Source organism: Oncorhynchus kisutch, linkage group LG5 (genome assembly GCF_002021735.2).
Source record: "Oncorhynchus kisutch isolate 150728-3 linkage group LG5, Okis_V2, whole genome shotgun sequence".
In the NCBI taxonomy this organism is placed as follows: Eukaryota; Metazoa; Chordata; class Actinopteri; order Salmoniformes; family Salmonidae; genus Oncorhynchus; species Oncorhynchus kisutch.
This window is the reverse complement of record NC_034178.2, coordinates 34,023,304-34,048,286: the sequence shown is the minus strand read 5'-3', so window position 1 is coordinate 34,048,286 and position 24,983 is coordinate 34,023,304. Positions and strand designations below refer to the sequence as shown.

Here is a 24,983-nt window from a genome sequence, read left to right as displayed (position 1 = left end):
ATAAAGTTCTAAAAAACTGTCCGTGCCTGCAAATGCTGCACAGCAACGAAGTGAAAGCTTTTGGGTTTAACTGGAGGGTTTCAGTGTTTCATCTGAAACGTATCCTTCTACCCTTTTAGAACGTCATCTCGTCTAACAACATGTACACCACAGTAAGCAAACAACCAGCAGTGAAACCCCAGTAAAATACATTTTTACTTTCAAGTCAGGCTCATGAGTAATAATGCAAGATGTTGGCTTTCATGGCACTAGGGACGACATCCGTTTTAAATAAACTGAAGTATTAAAACAAAACAAGTGTCCTAAAAAAAGATTTTGCAATCTTAATATTGCAAACATACAATGGCAAAGGCAATACAAATACCCTCACAAGCGCTGTTGGTCATGAGATGAGCGTTATAAAAGGAATGAATTATTAGATGTTGGGAAGTGCTAGAAAGAGCAGCATTAAAGTTTGTGAGAGTGCTGTGGGGGTGGCCACTGGTTAAACTCAGTTACAGTAGAATGTGACTCTTTATTTGTGCCACAGCAAACTAATTAAATCAATTTTCGTTGGAATTATGTAACAGATGGAGCTCTTGTCTGGGCCAGTTGTTTTTGAAACCATTTTCTTGTTTGTGCCACTTTTGAGTGCCATGGAGCATGCTTAATACTCTTACAGGCAAGGGGGGGGACAGGAGGCACTGAAGGCAACTTCTGGGAAAATAAGACTGAAACAGTCCAATGTAAAAAAAAAAAAGCACAGTTTAGTCTGAATTTGTCTGTCAACTAAACTCCAAAAGTACATTTTCATATTTTGGTCCATGTTTGTGTACGTGTGAAAAAAAACGTGCAAAAGCCAAGTAGACATCAACCAATTCAGATCCGAACATGTATTTATGGAGATATTTAGTAATGAATAATCGAGAGAAAAGGGTTTTTGTGCCCTCATCCAAACCTTTTAGCCACACAACAACCAGTTCCTTCTGTCTGGGTCAGTGTCTAGATAACACCCACTTCCTCATAGACACGTCTAATTTTATTGATAGACCAAAATACTACTTTGTTTACAAGAAACAGTATGCAGAGTTCGATGAAATGATTTATGACCAGTAACATTTTCTTGAACCGAACACAACTAATAAAGGTTGTATAATTAAATGATAGTCATTGCCATTATGATCATTGTCATTATAATAATATTTTTGATATGTTAATGGGAAATAAAAGGTGTTAAGATCATCATTATCATCTTGCCAATTTACTGTAATCTGACCATGGGCATATAAAGTCTACCAGATTAATGTACATAAATATAATTACTGCATTTAAAGAAGCTCTAGCTCTGACTAGGATGCCCACAATACAGTGTGAGCCAAGTCATTGTGGAACTAATCCTTGCTTAATGACGTAAATCAGATCAGGTTGAAGGCCACATGAGCTGCAGCATTGTGCACTATGAGTCATTGCCTTCTGATTTTAGTAAGCTCTACACCTACAAGGCAAAGAGTTGCTATCAAACAGATCAAAGCTACACAAATGACATGGAAAAATATCGAAATAATGTCATATTTTCATAGCAATATCTATACAGACCACCATCTAGTCACAGGCAAAAGGGTCGACTCACCTGCTCCTTGAGCTCAGTCAGTTGTCCAGAGAGGTTGGAGACTAGCTTCATGGTAGACTCCAGTTTCTCCTGTAGGCTCCTGATTTCATTTTGCTCCCCGTCCGCATCGCTACAGACCAGAGACATGGCCCGCATCCGTGGAAACCAGTCAAGGTTGTGCTCCTGGTGACCAGAGGGAGAAGATATGTTATTTAAGCATGACTAGAACATTTGTTGGAGCACAATACATTTAAATTCTGGTCTCTAATCATGATTATAAAATAATATATAGAAAATATTTGGTAACACTTTCGTAACACTTCCATACACTTTAAAAAAGTAAACATTGTAAAGTGTTAGCATATATTTAATGTACTGCCCAGAATTGATCAAATAACCTTACAATATCTTTACAATTTGTTTGCTCAGGGAAAAAAGGTATATTTTCATCACATTTTGTCATTCATTTAATGTATGCCGAACAAAAATATAAAACACAACATGCAACAATTTCAAAGATTTTACTGAGTTACAGTTCATGTGAGGAAATCAGTCAATTGAAATAAATGCATTAGACAATAGTCTATGGATTTCACAAGACTGGGAATACAGATGTGCATCTGTTGTTCACATATACCTTTAAAAAATGTACCTCACATTAGGCCTCAGGATATTGTCACGGTATTTCTGTGCACTCAAATACCCATCGATAAAATGCAATTGTGTCTGTTGTCTGTATGCCTGCCCATACCGAACCCCACCGCCACCATGGGGCACTCTGTTCACAAAATTGACTCAGCAAACCGCTCGCCCACATGACGCCATACGCGTGGTCTGCATTTGTGAGGCCGGTTGGACGTACTGCCAAATGATCTAAAATGACATTGGAGGCGGCTTATGGTAGAGAAATTAACATTAAATTCACTGGCAACAGCTCTGGTGGACATTCTTGCAGTCAGCATGCCAATTGCATGCTCCCTCAAATCTGTGGCATTGTGTTGGACATTTTAGAGTGGCCTTATATTGTCCCCAGCACAAGGGGGACCTGTGTAATGATAATGCTGTTGAAACAGCTTGTTGATATGCCACACCTGTCAGGTGGATGGATTATGTTTACAAAGGATAACTGCACACTAACAGGTATGTAACCAAATTTGTAAAAAATTGATGAGAATTTAGCTTTTTGTGCCTATGGAAAATTTGTGGGATCATTTCAGCTCATGAAACATGGGACCAACACCTTGCATTCATATTTTTGTTCAGTGTAATTACATTTCTGGTGAACACTTATTTCATCAAATTTCACCAATAACATGCTAACACCCTTTGATTTTCTTTGACAAAGCCTTACACATTAGGGTAAGTCAGAATGACATCAAATATATTAGCTAGCTACGGCTCCACTTGGCAAACAGATGCCTCTTTGACTTGTGTTTCTCTCAATCCCTCTTTGTCTGTCTGTCTGTCTGTCTTTGTGCACTTATCAAGCCTATAATAAAATGTAATAGAATTAATGTTGGGGACTTTCCATACCAGGGAGTTCAAACTTACCGAGACAACTTCCTTTAAAAAAATGATGATCTAATTATACAATAACACAGTCAGGTTGGATGTGTGAGGGCCGAATAGAGGAACATTTACTCAGACTTAACTAGCAATATAAGGCTAAGTTCCCCATTTCATTAATGTGGTATATTGTTGCATGCAAACTTCCTCTTCGGTGGCAATGTGGAGTTTAACACAACACACACCTAAAGTGACAAAATGAGAATTGCTTGAATTTTCCAAATGCCACCACTGATTAGTTTCACATCTAAATAGTTGAGGTAAGAAAAACGTCTCAAGTCATCCACAGTGATTTGTAACGACTCTTTGCCTCTTTCCTCATTTGTAAAACGTTTCCACGCTCCTCCTTGGTGTGTAGCCTACAGTACACATCAAAACACCACAGCTATCAATCAGTCAATACCTCTTAATTCATTTCTTATGCTAATCTGCTCTACCCGAGTGGAATCGCATGACTAAACTGATGGCTTCTAAAAATAGAAAAGGGAAAACATACTGTACAAGGCATGCCCAGCGCACCTAGTGCACAAACGTGTACGCGTGGAGAACACAGTAAGTGTGACGGCCAGTCACTTCAGAGCCTTGAGCCAGTGAAAGGGTCGCTGCGTTCATCCAGGCGAGCAGCAAAGGGCCACTCTGAGCACATTCTGTCACCCCTCCATCTCCTCCAGCACTTGGCCACTACATACCAATGTTATTGTGCACTGTTTGAACCTGCCCTCAAACAAACGGAGGCTGTGTGAATAGGTCTGTCTGGAAGTCCCATAAAAAAAATACACGTTGGTAGATGCACACCATTAAAAAATAGTCACTCCTTTAGCTACATGTACATGCATGTGCACTCCCAGACCCTACAAAATAGCATTACAGTTAGCTTAACTTCAGACCGAACAGTAGATTGTGTGCTTGAACAGGAGCGTGCTGGGTAGCACCTGCACTGTCGCTGGTTGTGAGCACAGCAGCATGGCTGGAAAAGTCCCTGGGTTTCAGTGGTGTAGTCTGAGATGCGGGGGCGAGAGTGGCGGCTGCATGGGCCACAGGCTAGTCCTAGGTCAGACAAACAGCAGGACAGGGGAATCACACAGAGACTCATTCTGAGATGAGGAAAGAAGAGCTGTGTGCATGCTCAACCCCACCCCCCCCCTCGCAGCACAATGCTGCTTTCCCACATGTGATCATGTACATGCGTACTCTGTATTGGACATCTACCTAATATAATAGACTAGAAATGCACTGACACAGTATAATAGATTGCTCTGCTAGTGTATTGCTGAACGTAGAAACAAATCCTTCAAGAAAAAGAATGTATAGCTCAGACTTAATGACATAAGTAAAATTGTGTCAACATTATTTGTCTGAAATCAATTTGTAATCAAAGTGCCAGGCTTAACTTGGATGAGAAAGGGGCAGATGCGTGCAGTACAGCAAGATTGATCATCCTGCCCTTTGCTGTCTGTGTCAAGAGTCAGTTTGACAGCCCAGCCCCCCAAAACCCCTTTTCCTTTCTCAGTGTTTACAAGTGAAAACACTTCCAGTAAGTCTCAGACCGATGTCACCGCTGACATTAAATTCATCTTCACAGTAGCTCAATGGAAATGACAGAAATTCTTTTCCATTATTAAAACCACAAGGGCCATGACAGAGAAACAGGATGCTGTGTGGTTTTGACAGCAACAGAAACGTCACAGGCAAGCCACAGGCCACCTGACATACTGACAACCCACCACATCTACTACTCTTCCACACAAATTAAAGAAACAGATCACATTTCAAAATAGACCAAACAAACAAATAGAAACAATGTGCAAAACACAATGGGAAAACTCCTTCTCACTCCCCTTCTTCTGAAATGCCTCTAAAGCATTCTTTTATCAATGCGATTCAAAGTTCAAATCACGATGTGGATGCATCTCGGAGCAGCGAGCATGGTCCGCAATAATAATGAGGGCAACAGATTCTGGCGTACCCAAGTCAAGCAATATAAATGTAAGCCTTCAACCCGACACTTCAGCCAAGGCTTTCTGCAATTGACGTCAGTCCCAGTCATTGTCAGACTTGTCTGACTTCTATCTACATCCCCTGATCTCTTAAATCCCCTCTGTGCATATGAGGTGTCTTCACCACTTCAGACAGCATCATCATGAGACACTGTCATGCTTGTTAGGGTAACCAGGGGAGAAAGAAGGGGAAATGTATCAATAGAACTATTATACAGTATTAAGCCTATTACACCAACATAGGGAGCCTTTTCCCCTACCATGTCAAATTAAGAAGAAAGATCTCCTGTGTTGAGTTGTGACATCATAAGAGGATAACTAATGTGACCGATTCCTCCACTTCTCAGATTCTAAAAGCTCAAACATGTATTTTCTTTTATTAATCCATCCCCCTCTTCGGTGGTCAAAAATAATGTTGCTTTTTTACAGCTTTCTTGCGAACATATACACACATTTTGCAGATACATTTTACATGCAATGCATTCAGAAAGTATTCAGACCCCATGACTTTTTCCACATTTTGTTATGTTACAGCCTTATTCTAAAATGTACTAAATTGTTTGTTTGTCTCATCAATCTACATACAATACCGAATAATGAGAAAGCAAAAACAGGTTTTTAGATTTCTTTGCTAATTCATGTAAAATAAAGAACAGAAATATCACATTTACATAAGTATTTAGACCCTTTGCTATGAGACTTGAAAATGAGCTAAGGTGCATCCTGTTTCCATTGGTCGTTCATGAGATGTTTCTACAACTTGATTGGGGTCCACCTGTGGTCAATTCAACTGATTCTATATGATTTGTAAAGGCACACACCTGTCTATATAAATCCCACAGTTGACAGTGCATGTCAGAGTATAAACCAAGCCATGAGGTGGAAGGAATTGTCCATAGAGCTCCAAGACAGGATTGTGTCGAGGCACAGATCTGGAGAAGGGTACCAAACTATTTCTGCAGCACTGAAGTTCCCCAAGAACATAGTGACCTCCATCATCATAAAAAAAAAAAAAAAAGGAAAACGTTTGGAATAAACAAGACTCTTCCTAAACCTGGTCGCCCGGCCAAACTGAGCAATTGGGGAGGAAGGGCCTTGGTCTGGGAGGTGACCAAGAACCCGATGGTCACTCTGACAGAACTCCAGAGTTCCTCTGTGGAGATGGGAGAACCTTCCAGAAGGACAACCATCTCTGCAGCACTCCACCAATCCGACCAGTTTCCAGACAGAAGCCACATCTCAGTTAAAAGACACATGACAGATCGCTTGGAATTTGCCAAAAGTCACCTACAGGACTCTCAGACCATGAGAAACAAGATTCTCTGGTCTGATGAAACCAATATTGAACTCTTTGGCCTGAATGCCAAGCATCATGTCTGGAGGAAACCTAGCATGGTGGTGACAGCAGCAGCATACTGTGGTGATATTTTTCAGTGACAGGGACTGGGAGACTAGTCAGGATCAAGGGAAAGACGAAAAGAGCAAAGTACGAAGAGAAAACCTGCTTGAGAGCGCTCAGGACCTCAGACTGGGGCGAAGGTTCACCTTCCAACAGGACAACGACCCTAAACACACAGCCAAGGAGTGGCTTCGGGACAAGTCTCTGAATGTCCTTGAGTGGCTCAGCCAGAGCCCAGACTTTAACCCGATCAAACATCTCTGGAGAGACCTGAAAATAGCTGTGCAGTGATACTCCCCATCAAACCAGACAGAGCTTGGGAGGATGTGCAGAGGAGAATGGGAGAAACTACACAAATACAGTTGTGCCAAGCTTGTAGTGGCATACCCAAGAAGACTCTAAGCTGTAATCGCTGTCTCTGAGCTCTACGGACAATTCCTTAGATCTGATGGCTTGGTTTTTGCTCTGACATGCACTGTCAACTGTGGGACCTTTATATAGACAGGTGTTTGCCGTTCCAAATCATGTCCAATCAATTGAATTTACCACAGCTGGACTCCAATCAAGTTGTAGAAACATCTCAAGGATGATCAATGGAAACAGGATGCACCTGAGCTCAATTTCGAGTCTCATAGCAAAGGGTCTGAATACTTATGTTAAAAAAGCATTTAAAACATTTTCTTTTAAATAAATGTGCAAATATGTCTAAAAAACTGTTTTCGCTTCGTCATTATGAGGTATTGTGTGAAGATTGATGAGGAACAGTTTTTATTTAATCATTTTTAGAATAAGGCTAAACTAAACTGGCAGCTTCATTAAATAGTACCCGCAAAACACCAGCCTAGAAGGCCAGAATCCCGGAGTCTCCTCTTCACTGTTGACGTTGAGACTGGTGTTTTGCGGGTACTATTTAATGAAGCTGCCAGTTGAGGACTTGTGAGACATTTGTTTCTCAAACTAGACACTCTAATGCACTTGTCCTCTTGCTTAGTTGCTTAGGCCTCCCACCCCTCTTTCTATTCTGGTTAGAGACCATTTGCGCTGTTCTGAGAAGCGAGTAGGACACAGCATTGTACGAGATCTTCAGTTTCTTGGCAATTTCTCTCAAGGAATAGCCTTCAATTCTCAGAACAAAAATAGACTGACGAGTTTCGGAAGAAAGGTCTTTGTTTCTGGCCATTTTGAGCCTGTAATCGAACCCAAACATGCTGATGCTCCAGATACTCAACTAGTCTAAAGAAGGCCAGTTTTATTGCTTCTTTAATCCAGACAACAGTTTTCAGCTGTGCTAACATAATTGCAAAAGGGTTTTATAATGATCAATTAGCCTTTTAAAATTATAAACTTGGATTAGCTAACACACCGTGCCATTGGAACACAGGAGTGATGGTTGCTGATAATGGGTCTCTGACACCTATGTAGATATTCCATTAAAAATCTGCCGTTTCCAGCTACAATAGTCATTTACATAATTCACAATGTCTACACTGTATTTCTGATCAATTTAATGTTATTTTAATGGACAAAAATAATGTCCTTTCTTTCAGCATATATACACAGACACACATACATACAGTTGAAGTCGGAAGTTTACATACACTTAGGTCATTAAAACTTGTTTTTCAACCACTGCACAAATTTCTTGTTAACAAACTATAGCTTTGGCAAGTCGGTTAGGACATCCACTTTGTGCATGACACAAGTCATTTTTCCAACAATTGTTTACAGACAGATTATTTCACTTATAATTCACTGTATCACAATTCCAGTGGGTCAGAAGTTTACATACACTAAGTTGACTGTGGCTTTAAACAGCTTGGAGAATTCCAGAAAATGATGTCATGGCTTTAGAAGCTTCTGATTGGCTAATTGACATCATTTGAGTCAATTGGAGGTGTACCTGTGGATGCATTTCAAGGCCTACCTTCAAGGCCTACGCAGTGCCTCTTTGCTTGACATCATGGGAAAATCAAAATAAATCAGCCAAGATCAACCATTTTTTTTTGTAGACATCCACAAGTCTGGTTAATTCTTAGGAGCAATTTCCAAACGCTTGAAGGTACCACGTTCATCTGTACAAACAATAGTACGCAAGTTTAAACACCATGGGGCCACGCAGCCGTCATACCACTCAGGAAGGAGACACGTTCTGTCTCCTAGAGATGAACGTACTTTGGTGTGAAAAGTGCAAATCAATTCCAGAACAACAGCAAAGTACCTTGTGAAGATGCTGGAGGAAAGAGGTACAAAAGTATCTATCTACGGTTTTGCTACTGCACATGTGGACAAAGATTGTACTTTTTGGAGAAATGTCCTCTGGTCTGATGAAACAAAAATAGAATTGTTTGGCCATAATGGCCATCGTTATGTTTGTTGGAAAAAGGGGGAGGCTTGCAAGCCAAGAACACCATCCCAACCGTGAAGCACAGGGGTGGCAGCATGTTGTGGGAGTGCTTTGCTGCAGGAGGGCCTGGTGCACTTCACAAAATAGAATGATTCATGAGGGAAATGATGTGGATATAGTGAAGTAACATCTCAAGACATCAGTCAGGAAGTTAAAGTTTGGTCACAAATGGGTCTTCCAAATGGACAATGACTCCAAGCATACTTCCAAAGTTGTGGAAAAATGGCTTAAGGACAACAAAGTCAATGTATTGGAGTGGCCATCACAAAGGCCTGACCTCAATCCTATAGAAAATGTGTGGGCAGAACTGAAAAAGCGTGTGCGAGCAAGGAGACCTACACACCTGAGTCAGTTACACCAGCTCTGTCAGGAGGAATGGGCCAAAATGTATTGTGGGAAGCTTGTGGAAGGATACCCAAAACATTTGACCCAAGTTAAACAATTTAAAGGCAATGCTACCAAATACTAATTGAGTGTATGTAAACTTCTGACCCACTGGGAATGTGAAGAAATAAAAGCTGAAATAAAGAATTCTCTCTACTATTATTCTGACATTTCAAATTCTTAAAAGAAAGTGGTGATCCTAACTGACCTTAAACATGGACATTTTACTAAGATTAAATGTCAGGAATTGTGAAAAACTGAGTTTAAATGTATTTGACTAAGGTGTATATAAACTTCCGACTTCAACTGTATACCCACACATATATACACACATACAAGCTATTAACTTAGTTATTGGTAAAAGTTTTGATCCATTAATAGCCCAGAGCCTGCATGCAGACATGCATGAACCTCCTGATGCTGGAGAGCTAACATCTAAGCTGTGAATTCTCTAAACTCAGCTTCTTGCAATAAATTACCATGTCTGAGCTCTGCCGAGAGCCGTGCTGCAGACACCTAATTTAGCTCCCAACCCAGAGCAGGAGGCCCCACATGATCAAACATGTTGCATGAGTCCAGTTGTGGTTCACTGTTCGAGTTGACGGGTCAGTGGATTCTAACACACCATGTGCCCTTTCTCAAGCAGAGGTCACTTTAAATCCTCCTTTGGACCACAATGTGTCCCCGACAAGCTCTGTTTGGCTCAGTAGGGTCCAAGGCTAAGAGGGGGTTAGTTAATCCCAAATCAGATGACTCCTCATAAGACCTCGCAGCGCACCTCAAACCGAGAGACAGAACTGGGCCAAATAGTGCCTGAAAACTGTGTCAGAAGCCAACACCAGCACAACTGCATCAGGAAAGTTACCACTGTTGAAGAAGGGGCTTTCCTTTGACAGCTATAATTCTCCATGAAATCACTAAAAAAGCAATGGATAGCCTACTTACATTCAAGAACAGAATTTGAACAAAACTCATCGAGCAACAACATATTTTTAAACAATTCTAAAGACACCAAGGAATGAACTACCTCCCGTGGAGTTCTTCAGTCTAAATGTCAATGTATGTGTTCGAGATGCCGCCATGCCTTTGGAAGAGTAGGTAATTAGGTCTTCAGTGCAATAACCTCAGGCCTGGTTGGCATAGGAGACACAGCAGACATTGTGGAAGGGAGGGGTTTCCCACACTGTTCAGCAGATATCACGAGGCTACCTCCTGGCAGTAACCAGACAGGGGCGATATCGATGGACCAGAGGGTGTAACACGGTAAAACAGGGTGGAGGATGACTTTTAAAAAGTCGACAATTTTATTTTATTTTATTTATTTTTATTTTACCTTTATTTAACCAGGTAGGCAAGTTGAGAACAAGTTCTCATTTACAATTGCGACCTGGCCAAGATAAAGCAAAGCAGTTCGACAGATAAAACGACACAGAGTTACACATGGAGTAAAAACAAACATACAGTCAATAATGCAGTATAAACAAGTCTATATACAATGTGAGCAAATGAGGTGAGAAGGGAGGTAGAGGCAAAAAAGGCCAAGATGGCAAAGTAAATACAATATAGCAAGTAAAATACTGGAATGGTAGTTTTGCAATGGAAGAATGTGCAAAGTAGAAATAAAAAAATAATGGGGTGCAAAGGAGCAAAATAAATAAATAAATTAAAATTAAATACAGTTGGGAAAGAGGTAGTTGTTTGGGCTAAATTATAGGTGGGCTATGTACAGGTGCAGTAATCTGTGAGCTGCTCTGACAGTTGGTGCTTAAAGCTAGTGAGGGAGATAAGTGTTTCCAGTTTCAGAGATTTTTGTAGTTCGTTCCAGTCATTGGCAGCAGAGAACTGGAAGGAGAGGCGGCCAAAGAAAGAATTGGTTTTGGGGGTGACTAGAGAGATATACCTGCTGGAGCGTGTGCTACAGGTGGGAGATGCTATGGTGACCAGCGAGCTGAGATAAGGGGGGACTTTACCTAGCAGTGTCTTGTAGATGACATGGAGCCAGTGGGTTTGGCGACGAGTATGAAGCGAGGGCCAGCCAACGAGAGCATACAGGTCGCAATGGTGGGTAGTATATGGGGCTTTGGTGATAAAACGGATTGCACTGTGATAGACTGCATCCAATTTGTTGAGTAGGGTATTGGAGGCTATTTTGTAAATGACATCGCCAAAGTCGAGGATTGGTAGGATGGTCAGTTTTACAAGGGTATGTTTGGCAGCATGAGTGAAGGATGCTTTGTTGCGAAATAGGAAGCCAATTCTAGATTTAACTTTGGATTGGAGATGTTTGATATGGGTCTGGAAGGAGAGTTTACAATCTAACCAGACACCTAAGTATTTGTAGTTGTCCACGTATTCTAAGTCAGAGCCGTCCAGAGTAGTGATGTTGGACAGGCGGGTAGGTGCAGGCAGCGATCGGTTGAAGAGCATGCATTTAGTTTTACTTGCATTCAAGAGCAATTGGAGGCCACGGAAGGAGAGTTGTATGGCATTGAAGCTTGCCTGGAGGGTTGTTAACACAGTGTCCAGAGAAGGGCCGGAAGTATACAGAATGGTGTCGTCTGCGTAGAGGTGGATCAGGGACTCACCAGCAGCAAGAGCGACCTCATTGATGTATACAGAGAAGAGAGTCGGTCCAAGAATTGAACCCTGTGGCACCCCCATAGAGACTGCCAGAGGTCCGGACAGCAGACCCTCCGATTTGACACACTGAACTCTATCAGAGAAGTAGTTGGTGAACCAGGCGAGGCAATCATTTGAGAAACCAAGGCTGTCGAGTCTGCCGATGAGGATATGGTGATTGACAGAGTCGAAAGCCTTGGCCAGATCAATGAATACGGCTGCACAGTAATGTTTCTTATCGATGGCGGTTAAGATATCGTTTAGGACCTTGAGCGTGGCTGAGGTGCACCCATGACCAGCTCTGAAACCAGATTGCATAGCAGAGAAGGTATGGTGAGATTCGAAATGGTCGGTAATCTGTTTGTTGACTTGGCTTTCGAAGACCTTAGAAAGGCACGGTAGGATAGATATAGGTCTGTAGCAGTTTGGGTCAAGAGTGTCCCCCCCTTTGAAGAGGGGGATGACCGCAGCTGCTTTCCAATCTTTGGGAATCTCAGACGACACGAAAGAGAGGTTGAACAGGCTAGTAATAGGGGTGGCAACAATTTCGGCAGATAATTTTAGAAAGAAAGGGTCCAGATTGTCTAGCCCGGCTGATTTGTAGGGGTCCAGATTTTGCAGCTCTTTCAGAACATCAGCTGAATGGATTTGGGAGAAGGAGAAATGGGGAAGGCTTGGGCGAGTTGCTGTTGGGGGTGCAGTGCTGTTGTCCGGGGTAGGAGTAGCCAGGTGGAAAGCATGGCCAGCCGTAGAAAAATGCTTATTGAAATTCTCAATTATGGTGGATTTATCAGTGGTGACAGTGTTTCCTATCTTCAGTGCAGTGGGCAGCTGGGAGGAGGTGTTCTTATTCTCCATGGACTTTACAGTGTCCCAGAACTTTTTTGAGTTAGTGTTGCAGGAAGCAAATTTCTGCTTGAAAAAGCTAGCAATGTATTGGTGCTTGTGGTTTTCTATTTCTGAAGATTTTTTTAGATGTATTCTCACCACGGGACAGAGATATTTAACTGCACGCCAAAATTTCTTTCTTTATCTAGTATAGGAACTGACCTGCATTCTCAGGAGACACATTTGATCAAAGCTCAGATATGTGAGCCTCTCTGATGAAGTCATGCAGAACTGCAAACTCCCTGTTCGAGATATATTTATGACCACATCCCTGCCTATTTTGATGTGTAAAATCAAGAATCTCATTCGTAATAAGCTGGCTGGTACTATGCGTAGTAGTCTAGTCATACCCTGATCATCTCAGCGACGTAGCTCTCTGGTCCTGTGTACTCTGTGGAGTCCTTCACCTTCACCAGCACTATGAAGAACAGGTAGTGCCACATGTTGTGCTCCACCTTGATGTGCTCTTCAAATGTCACTGTCTTGTTGTCAAACTTGTCCCTTTCCAGGCCTGCACATGAGGAGACATACAAAAAACAAATGGTCAAATAAGAAGACACATGCATGGCAGTTACTGCATTCTTCATCTGGAAACAAACAATGCATGTGTGGCAATAATGGGTCAATCATTATGAGTCTGGTGATTGTCATGACCTTAGTTGGAATGACTGACTGCACAACAATAGCACGGGGAAGTTGCGTCATTGCAGAAAAGAACACAATGCATTTCAGAGAGAGAATAGAATAGGCCCAGGGACTTAACGCTCAACAGGTTCTCAATGTCTCACATAAGCTATTTTTTTTTTACATTCCCCTTTGTCCTACGGGGCCACCTATACATACAATGTTTGCGCACATGACTGTAGGTCGCTTTCTGCATAAAAGCGTCTGCTAAATGGGTGGTTCAAAATATCTTTGGTATCTCAGATTGTTCTGGCAATTTTCACATAGGATCTTCATCTGGAGGAAGGATGTTTGAAAAGCTTTTTTTGCATCACAAACCACTTGGAGAAAATCCTTATGAAAGTGTACATTTTAGGCCCCTTTCAGACCTATACATGGCTCCTGTAAGACCCTTTGATCTGTAAAACACACATGATACAGACAAAATCTTAGTGTCAATATACTCATCATAGTGTGCCCTAAAATATGCATTATGTTTCGTTTCAGATTTTTTTTTCACATTCATTTAATAAACATTAAAACATAATATCTCCAAACTACACTTTTAGATTTGTTAATTTTAAGACACAGTGTTTGATTTTAACAAACCTAAAGCAACGGTCAGTTTTAGGGCAGGCAGTAGTGCTATAGGTTTGGGGGTGTTTCAGAAATATTCTTGTCATTTTCAATGCTGGAATTATGAGTGCAATAGCTGGTGGTGGCACGAAAGTGCTCTGTTTTGATGAATAAATAAATGATAGGTGTGACGAGGGCTTGGCCACTCACTGGCCAAATCAATCAATTCATGGCTTAAAGGAAAATCTTTTTTTTAAATGTTACTTCATATTGATCATCCCCAGCACTACCCAAACATCAACATGTGTGCAAATGGTGCATTTCTATGTTTTGTAGTAAAAAAGATAAGAGGAAGATAAGTGTTTCCAATTACATTATCAACCAATTAGTAGACCATTAGTACGCAATGCCTACTCATAATTGGTTAAAATCACATGATGCACACCGATGATGTCATTGGAAACACGTTTCTTCTATCTCTTTTTACTACAAAACATAGAAACGCGCCATTTTCACATGACCCATTTCAGGAAGCTAGGCATATGTCGCACATCACTACTTCACAGGAGAGGAATTTGAATGTCTTAGCAGAAATGCCCTCGGTGAACTTCCTGTGAACTTTCTTGTGCCTTAATAACAAACTTGTATTCCATCTGTAAATAAAAATTAAATTGTTAAATTACGAGCGTATTTGGTTTAGCCACGGAAAAAGGCAGGAACCTTCCTGCTAGCCATGAATTGGCTGAGATAATGGATGGGCTGGACATGCCGGGAGATGACTTTGGATTGGTCTGCCATGTAGCGCGCTTCTGTCTATAACTTTAGCTGCTCAGTATGTGTTGATAATCCTTTCTACCACGGCTATCTTGAAAGATATAATGTTAGCCATCGAGAACTACAAAAGTTTTGGTACTTTTCTCAACAACATTGATGCCCTGAATTTAGCAGGTGTTATTGACAGATCAGTTGGAAAAAGTTGTGATGGGCTACTTTATGCACATGTCACAGTCAGTGTGAACTGGAGTGACTTGACACAACGCTGGCGCAAGTTAAATGGTTCCCATCTGATGTGAAGCGTTCATCCATGTATACGTGTAAGAGTCCAGCTACATTTTCAGAAATGATATGTTTCTAATTTTGGCAGAAAGTAATTTTCTTTGCAACTTAAAGCCTACTGTTCGCTAACTAGCAAACTTTAGCTTGCTGGCTCGCTAGCTAACGTTACGCTACGTGTATGATCGGTGTAGCACTATTGTTTGAATCAGAAACCATTTGCATTGCTAGTTATAGCCTAATGTTAGCTAGCTAAAATTGAACCTAGTTGGTTAGCTTTAGCTACCTGCAGATTCATACCACAGAAACTGTATGACAATTCGTTTGTATTGGTAGCAGTATGAGTTGGGATTATGCCGGTTCATTGTTTAGCGATGTCTAAATAAAAAAACTCCACTTCGTCAGATGATTACATGACCCATCAAGTTAGCCAGGTGTGTCTGGGGGTGATTACAGCCATCTATTGTATTTCATGAACATGTCTTGACATTTCTTTCACATGACCCATTCATTTAGACAAGTGTGTCTGAGTAAGCGTCATCTAATAATTCAAAAATATATTTTTTAAATATTTTTTTGGGACCCTTTCTGTTTTTGATATTGCTACTATACAAATACACTACCGGTCAAAAGTTTTAGAACACCTACTCATTCAAGGGTTTTTCTTCATTTGTACTCTTTTCTACAATTGTAGAATAATAGTGAAGACATCAACACTATGAAATAACACATATGGAATCACGTAGTAACTAAAAAAGTGTGAAACAAAGATTCTTTAAATAGCCACACTTGATGACAGTTTGTACAATCTTGGAATTCTATCAGCTAGCTTTGCTTGGAATGCTTTTCCAACAGTCTTGAAGGAGTGCCCACATATGCTGAGCACTTGTTGGCTGCTTTTCCTTCACTCTGTGGTCCCATGCTGGTTAAGTATGCCTTGAATTCTAAATAAATCACAGACAGTGTCACCATTAAAGCACCCCCACACCATAACACCTCCTACTCCATACTTTACGGTGGGAAATACACATGCGGAGATCATCCGTTCACCCACACCGCGTCTCACAAAGACACGGTGGTTGGAACCAAAAATCTCACATTTGGACTCCAGACCAAAGGACACATTTTCACAGGTCTAATGTCCATTGCTCGTGTTTCTTGACCCAAGCAAGTCTCTTCTTCTTTATTGGTGTCTTTTAGTAGTGGTTTCTTTGCAGCAATTCAACCATGAAGGACTGATTCACAGTCTCGTCTGAACAGTTGATATTGAGATGTGTCTGTTACTTGAACTCTGTGAAGCATTTATTTGGGCTGCGTATTATGAGGCTGATAACTTTAATGAATTTATCCTCTGCAGCAGAGGTAACTCTGGGTCTTCCATTCCTGTGGCAGCCTTCATGAGAGCCAGTTTCATCATAGCGCCTGATGGTTTTTGCGACTGCACTTTCAAAAACTTTCAAAGTTCTTGAAATTTTCCGTATTGACTGACCTTCATGTCTTAAAAGTAATGATGGACGGTTGTTCCTATTTGCTTCCAGAAAAACCTTTGAATGAGTAGGTGTTCTAAAACTTTTGACCGGTCGTGTATATAAGTTACCACTTCACTGTTCTGTTTATACCTTCTGTATGTGACAAATAAACTTACATTGTATTTGATATAGTGTGTGTTTACCAGAGATAGTAAAGTGAAGAACAACATGACCTGCACCAAAGTCAGTTTAGGATATAGGCCAAGTACTAGATAGTGTATTTTTACCTTGAGTTTCCTTATTGTACGCTCCTGCTTTGACCACTTTTAGTCTTGAAATCTTTGGTTGTTTACTACAACATGGTGTAGAACATGGCCTCACATGTGAATCCTTAAAGAGATGGGTGGGGCCAAAGCTTAAGAGGGTGTGAAAGATGCTGAATGGGTGTAGACAAAGAAGAGCTCTCCAGTTGGCATACCAAAACATTCAAGGGCCAATGTGGGGTTACAAGTTTATCAACTTTCGAAGCAGAATTACTTTTTCATTGTTCCTTAACTGTAGTGTATGATATACATTGGATAAAAACTATATAGCTTTTATCCAATGTAAAACAAAAACACTATTTCAAATTTTGCTACATAGGACCGAATCCAGGTGGTGAGTCACATATGTTGATGTTGGGGTGGTGCTGGAGATGATGAATATGACGTTGAAAATGGTTTAAATGTCCCTTTAATACTGTTGTCTCAAGTTATGTAGGTTGCTGACGATATTTGCATTGTCATCAACTCCAATTCGGCTTGGGGTATGGAATATTCTCTTCCTAGTCCAATGTGGATTGATACGGTTTATTAAATAGCATAGACTACAGTAACGAGTAACAGCAACAGTAAAACAAAATCACCCAGTGTTTGCTGAATGTATTCTTTTTTAATAATTGAAAACAAAAACTAAAATGTACCCTTTTTCTCCCCAATTTTGTGGCATCCAATTGGTAGTTACAGTCTTGTCTCGTTGCTGCAACTCCCGTACCGACTGAAAGTCAAGAGCCGTGCATCCTCCTCTTGACACAATGCCCACTTAACCCGGAAGCCAGCCGCACCAATGTGTCGGAGGAAACACCGAACACCTGGCAACCATGTCAGTGTGCACTGCGCCTGGCCCACCACAGGAGTCGCTAGTTCGCGATGGGACAAAGACATCCCTGCTGACCAAACCCTCCCCTCACCCAGACAATGCTGGGCCAATTGTGCGCCGCCCCATGGGTCTCCCAGTCGCGGTCGGCTGCGACAGAGCCTGGACTCGAACCCAGAATCTCTAGTGACACAACTAGCACTGTGATGCAATGTACAATAGCCTACATAGATACAAAAAAAAGTCCACTCGATATTTTCCTGCTCCCAAACTTGATCTTTTAATCAAGCTTAAGTGATTAAGATTTATTTCAAAGCAGTCTCAAGAGCCAAACCCTTTATCGATAGTCTTGACTACTTGGCGAAAGCATTTGGCAGGATGAATAAAAAATGCCTTCATCGAGAGGGGACGCTATGCTTGGTTTTTAATCAAATGAAAGAAACTGTTTCTATGTTGTTTCTAATGTATGTTTCTAAATACGAGGTTTACAACTCGTTGTTATGGGCACTGTGCATCACGGCTGGATTGGCTGCGCTTACGCTGTCAAAAGCCATGCCATCACCAACCATGTTACCTGCTAAAACCAGCTTTTGGTTGGTCTTAAATATCCCCACCAGTGCTGCCTGAAACGGGCACTTTGGCACACATTTTTAGGGACACATCTCAGATATTTCCAACCCTCACACCTCAGAACAAGTGAGCTCATATAAAATGGGGAAAATACCAATCCTGGCACTAGGGAAATAGAAGAGGGTCAGCTTTAACAGGTCAATTGCAAATGAGTGTGTTTGACCATTGTGCTGGCTTAACGGCAGCCGAAAATAGAGCCCATATAGTTTGGAACAATATACTCTACAAGTACATAACATTTCCAGAGTGGTCTCTCTGCTAATTCTGAAGGTATGATCAATTTAGCGTTAGATGTTGTATGTTATGATCAATTATTGTTTGGCTGTGATTGGTTATCGACCTATAATGTCAATTTCTATGTATAAAATTAATCATATGATAAAAGTACCACTCTGGAAATATGACTTGTGTGAAGAGTATTTTGTTACAAACAATATGTCTAAAAATAAGCTAAATCAAAAAGGGTAGTTTTGAGATATTCATATTTTTTTATGTTGAGTAATTGAACGTGAAAATGTGTATTTCAGAGTATAATGTACCGAGATGTTTTATGTCTGTATCATGTACCGTTCACAGATACAAGGGTCTTACAGGAGGCATGTATGTATAGGTCTAAAAAGGGCCTAAGATGCCCAATTTCATAATGATTTTCCCCAAAAAATGGTTTGTGATGCAAATGTAAAAAGCTTGTTAAGAGATACAAAAATATATGCTCTCCTCCCGCTGGCTTGGAATCATCCTATAGTAACACCAACCTGTTACAATCATGCTTGCAATATCTAACATGGAATGGAAAATGTTTTAAAATGGATAGGCTATAGTAACTAAAGCTGCAGTAATAGCTTGTATATGGTGATGTGATCCAGTACATTACCATTGCATTGCACAGCACACCAACATGGTCAAGAATCTGCATTGGCAACAGGAGGAAGTTACTCCTACACATCAGCCATGACTAACCATTCTGGTTCTGGGAAGAGAAGGCGTTCTGTTGTTTACACTGCTGAGATGAGCAAAACAGCCCCCATTCTGCCACAGGCCAGCTGTGAGGCATGCAACATTAACAGCCTCAGACAGGCTTAAAGTGCAGGTTGAGACCACTCATCTGCAATGTCTGTTCATCCTCCTCCAACGCTCGCTGCACTGCAAACCTTGTTCTGAAATTGCACTGCTTCCGACTCTTCAGACCACAACCCCTAGTCATTCCAACCCAAGCTCAAAATGGTAGCTACCACCATGATAGCTTAGCAGACAGTCTCAGGCCGAGCGTCAGCCCCACTGATCACTAGCATTGGACACAGGCCAGAAGAGCCAAGCCAGGTCCAGGTAGGGCCACTCACCGCAGATAAAGCATGTCGTCTTCAGGACTTCCTCTTTTTTTTGCTTTTCACTCCTGAGGTCGGCAAAGGTGTCGATGATGACTCCGAAGATGAGGTTGAGGACGATGATGATGACCAGGAAGAAGAAGAGCAGGTCATAGATCACCCTGCCAGCAAACAGAGGCTCCTACCAAAGACACAGAATACAGAAAAAAACGTTTGATAACACACATCTGAACATTACAAATAGTCAACTGTCAAAAACGACTGCGGCTAAGAAACACGACTACAGCAAAGTTGTCCCAATAATTGAGATTGTAATGAATATAAAATGTATTTGCTTCTTCCCAAGTCTGGAACTGGGACAGTGTTTTGTTATTGTTAGGGCTGTGACGATTATGGAACGATTACTTGTCATGCAAATGGACACGGTTATTGTCATATTTGTCATTTTTGTTGAAAAATGTTTTGAACTTGTAATGCATCTTTGAAAACAAGCTACAAATACAACACAGCTTTGGTGACAACCCTGTCCCAAAAACGAATGGTTTTTACCGCTTGGAAGTTTTTGAAATTAAGCTTCTCCCCCCCACCGTGCCATTCTGCTCGTAAAACAATGACCAACTTTACCCACTTTGTGTAAAAATAAAAAAAACTGCTATTGGGTAAACTAGTATATCCACTTCAATATAAAGTTGAATCCCCACTTCTCCTAAAATGAATGTAATAAGACAATTATTATTTTTAGTTCACGGTTATTGTCCATAATTGTCAGTAACACAATTATAAGATAATTGTACCAGCCTTAGGTGTTGTGTTCAACATGGGTATTTGCGTACCTCTTTGGATGGCTTCCGCAGGACGTCCCCCACACCACCTCCACTCCTCAGGCCGTGACTCAAGACAGTGACAATACACATGAGTAGAGAGTCACATGACCGCTCCTTGTCCTCGATCACTACTGCCGACGGTTGGGTGGCTATGGCAGCTACAGAGGGACATCGGGGACATGTATTGCACATAGTATATCCACAACAAATCCACAAACCCTTTTAATCCACATCCTCTAACTCAAATCCACATTTCTCATATACAAGACCTCATAGCAAATTCTGCCTTGAGGAGAAAACAATAACTCGTCAATTAGGAAAATGTTGTGCAAACAAAACATCTCACTCAATAGAAACTTCCACTGCCTGTCTCATCCCAGCACAGGAACCACAGACAATACCGATCTGACCCTTCCAAACTGTTCTCACAAAACAACAAGTCACCAGACAAGCATCATTAATTTGGATGGTGGTGATGGTGGCGGTGGCCTCCATGAGGTTTTAACCCAGAATCCCCAGAGCCTGACAAGGTTCATACAAGGTTGTCTGAGCACATTAAGGCAGCATGTAGGTCGTCTTTGATTTGGGAGATTTTTCTAAAGAAGTCTTACAGGGTCCGTTAGAATGCCTGGATCCCAACAAGCTGCCCCCTGCGCCCTCTCAGAGCGAACCCGTCAACCTGCCCTGGGCCTGATGGCAATTAACCCCTGACCTCTTCTCCCCTTCTTCTGGATCCTGGTCCTCCAGCAGCAGATGCACACGGCATGGCCTAAGTCCCTGTGTGCTTCCCCTAGCCCAGGGTTAGGTGTCTTGCTCAAGGGCACAGACAGATTTTTCACCTAGTAGGCTCAGGGATTCGAAATAGCAACCTTTTGGATACTGGCCCAGCACTCCTAACCGCTAGGCTACCTGCCATTTATCTATATGCCAACTGTGCACAATAATGCGTAATTTATCATAACCATTACAGATAACAAATCCTAATTGCAAAATGTCCTCACATATATTGAGAAAAAAAAGGTGCAATTTAAGATACATTTATTGAAACCGTAATATCAACTGTTTATATTACACCGTGGAACACAATCTTCAAAAAGGCAGTAGCCTCAGCCATGCCGCTTGCTTGTAGAAGCCTTATGTTAGGAATCAAAAGGACTACATAAAAGGTAGGTTAAGTAAGGGATCACGGCGCTTGGCAGTGGCAAAAGAAGTGATGCAAGATTTCTGCTGCTTGGCCCCCTTCTTTGAATGTTTCTTTGTGCATATGATATCTCATGGAGCTAGTTGTGCTGTGATAGGAGAGCTTGATATTGCATAGTTTGCATTGCACATGGGTCAAATTTCATCAGTTTGATCAAAATACTTTGAAACCTCACACCATTTGGCGGCCATGCTGATAGTGCCCACTTCTCGCTATGTGGTTGAAACAACCCCCCCACAGCCAATCAGAAGCATTTTCCATCAAATATTTGCCATTTATATTTTTCAATTTTAAATATTAAAAAAATCTTAAATAAAGAAGTTGTAATGTGATAGTTAACCCCGCTCTATCTCAATGTAACACATTTAACTTTGACAAGAGTTATGAAATACATTTGACAATATTTGAAAAGAAAAACGATTTCTGGTTAAAGATGGAGTTTTGATGTCATTCGGGTACTCATGCCCCTCCCTAAACCAGGCCTAATCTCATGACTGCCCGGCCGCACACATTTACGGCTCAGTGGAACTATGGGAAGCTTCTCCTCTGGAGGAGGGTAGACTTAGGGGTCTGTGAGGATGCAGAAGCCCGCGCACACACATTTTCCTTTCTCTTGAGCACATACCATCCACAACAGCTTCTGTGGAGCAGTTCTCCCCATTGTCCTTCCGACACACTTCTGCTGATAGGAACTCTCCCACCATACTGGCTCCACTCTCTGCCAAACAGGAAAACATAGGGTCAGGAGAAACTTTTGTGCCTTTTTTGGCTCAGCATTGTCTATTGCAAACGAGGGACCATATTAGGCCTTACAGACTTAATTTACAGCAGGAAACCTGGTGCAAGTTTTAAATGTGACAATCAGGGTGGGGAGGATAGACTGAGGAAGCCATTCTGTTTGGGAACTTTAAGTGACATAGGGAGCGCCTGCTCTTTGACCTTACCAAGTGTTTTATTAGGTATCCTGTCAATGTTAAGGAGAAAGTCATCCTGGAAGAAGATGTAGCCCACGATGGAGAAGAGGTAGACCAGGATGAGAGCCAGCACGGCTGTCAGCAGGATGGAGCGGCCATTACGGGTTACACTCTTGATCACATTCAGCAGTGTCTCCTCCCTGTACACCAGGTCAAAGAGCTGCAGGAGAGACAAGAGAAGAACACAGCTTAGTGGGAAGCAGGGGGGCTGAGTGATTGAGTGAGTGAGTGAGTGAGTCCAGTTCTTACCAGCAGACTGTAGAAGAAGACATGGACGAAGACGCCCAGACTACAGATGATCAGGTAGAGGAGGTGGTAGAGGAACTCGACATCCATGATCATGGCCTTGTAGCCCCGCGTGAACGTCCCTCTGTTCCCCACGAAACTCATCAAGAAGATCATCTTATTGCCCACCTGAGGAACAGGGGAAAACATGGAGGGATTGAGCAACAACTTTGCCAGGTTAATTTAAAAGGTAAATACTGGCATGCAAAAACAAAGTAGGGATATTCAGAAACAACCAGGCATAGAAGACAAACACAACCAACTTAGAGAGACTGGCATAGATACAGGTCAACAAGAGGTGGACTTGAACACAGTGAAGTTGACATCGGTGACTTAAAAATATGTTGTGTAAAAGCATGAGTCATGCATCTATCCAACAGGTATTTATTCATTAGAAGACATGTCATTTAGTGTTTAGTTGGCCTGGTTGACAAGAGTGCCACAGCTCTGTGGAATCCCACAGTGACGCACTACACACCTCACCTCACATACGGGCGAGGTGAGGACACTGGACGGGGTGTTTGAGGGCACAGACGCTACTGTAACCTAACGTGGCAGGCGTAAAAGCAAGGACCCAGTGACCAGAAACCCATCCAGTCACAGAGGCACACACACTTGCGGACACACTTACGTTGAAGGCCCCTAGGAGGAAGAGGGTTGGCTCCAGGCCCACAGAGAAGATGAGGCGGAGGATGGTTGAGGCGATGAGGACCCGGACGCCGTGGGGCTGGGGCAGGATGATGACAATGGCCAGGGAAACCAGCATGGCGATCCACAGCAGGGCTGACAGGTGACCATCCAGGGTACCTGGAGAGAGGAGGTGGGAGAGGAGAGAGGCAAGAGTAGGGTTAAAAAGGAGGGAGGGATGGGACGTGGATAGTGTTGTCCATGTAAGATGCCTACTATAATATACCTACAGTAACACATAGGTTTACTGTACTTTTAAAAGTAGATCCAGTTAAAGATCTGTTTACATTAAATGTTGATTCAAAAGAAAAAAGCAGTCAACACTACAAGCACTGGCTCATCCAACTGCTGTAATGATAGTATTAACGGGGCAAACAATAATATGTTCTTGGCCTCCAGTGAGGGATATCCCTCTGCAGTAATTTCACCTGTTGGACATGTTCAGACACATTCTTCTCCCCAGGGAGATGAGGCAGAGCTCTAAAGCGTTACAATACTAACAGTTACATAATACGGAAAGTGTGACATCAGATCGTTGTGGCTCAGTGAAGCTTTATAATGAGCTTACCTGGCACTAACTTGGTGGCTTAGTCCCAGCTCTGCTCTGTGCAACACAAGGACAAAGTCAGTCGAATAACTGTTTGTTTGTTTGTGTGTGTGTGTATGTGTGTGTGTGTATACACATCTGTGCATGTGTGTGTGTGTGTGTTAAGCTGAAAACAAGGTCAGTCGTCTTTGCCGTATTCACTTCCAGGCCCCAGCCAGAGGCAAGTTTTGAGCTTCCTCCCACTCCCTCCCTGTCCGTGCCCCTCTCTTCTCCTCTCCTCTCCGTGGAGAGATCACATGACAGGTGCTCGTTACATAACTGGGTCCGCTAAAAATACCACTGGCTCCTGAGAAATTCATGAGGGATGGTCTGGGAGGGATCCCAGGCCTGCCGGCTGACAGCACGCCAGGGAACTAGACTCCGCCGCCACGGAGGGAGGAATGGACGTCACAGGCCTCCTCTCCAAACCCCATTCCTTTCTCTCCAAAAAGTCCAAAAGATTCCACTACCAGAGTAAAGCAGAATGAGAGCAGGATGCAGCCACTGCTCAACACCTCCTCTATACACATTGTCTGATATCTTGAAAGGCCAAACAGACTTCAAAGCAGATTCTCAGAGTGGACACGTGGTCAAAAGACAAGAGAGGAGTTTCATCTGTTAACATGGCTAAGTTAGGCCAAAGTACTCTCCCTCCCAACAGGCAGCTGCTATGCCAGCCATGCCACACTGACCCACCTCCAGAAGAGTGGAGAGGCATGAAGCATACAGCT

General features: G+C 42.1%; 1 protein-coding gene across 10 annotated transcripts in view; it reads right to left on the bottom strand.

Annotated features, from left to right (window-relative positions):
- The window catches only part of itpr1b (inositol 1,4,5-trisphosphate receptor, type 1b), a 148,130-nt gene that overhangs the window by 1,576 nt on the left and 121,571 nt on the right, over positions 1-24,983 (bottom strand). For all 10 annotated transcript variants that reach the window (XM_031824920.1, XM_031824914.1, XM_031824917.1 and 7 more), the window contains 8 exons: positions 23,611-23,786; positions 22,944-23,108; positions 22,665-22,854; positions 22,346-22,438; positions 20,529-20,677; positions 19,711-19,876; positions 13,196-13,356; positions 1,610-1,771 (listed from right to left, as the gene is read on the bottom strand). In XM_031824920.1, coding sequence (XP_031680780.1) covers positions 1,610-1,771; positions 13,196-13,356; positions 19,711-19,876; positions 20,529-20,677; positions 22,346-22,438; positions 22,665-22,854; positions 22,944-23,108; positions 23,611-23,786 — 1,262 coding nt within the window. The remainder of the gene's footprint in view (positions 1-1,609; positions 1,772-13,195; positions 13,357-19,710; positions 19,877-20,528; positions 20,678-22,345; positions 22,439-22,664; positions 22,855-22,943; positions 23,109-23,610; positions 23,787-24,983) is intronic.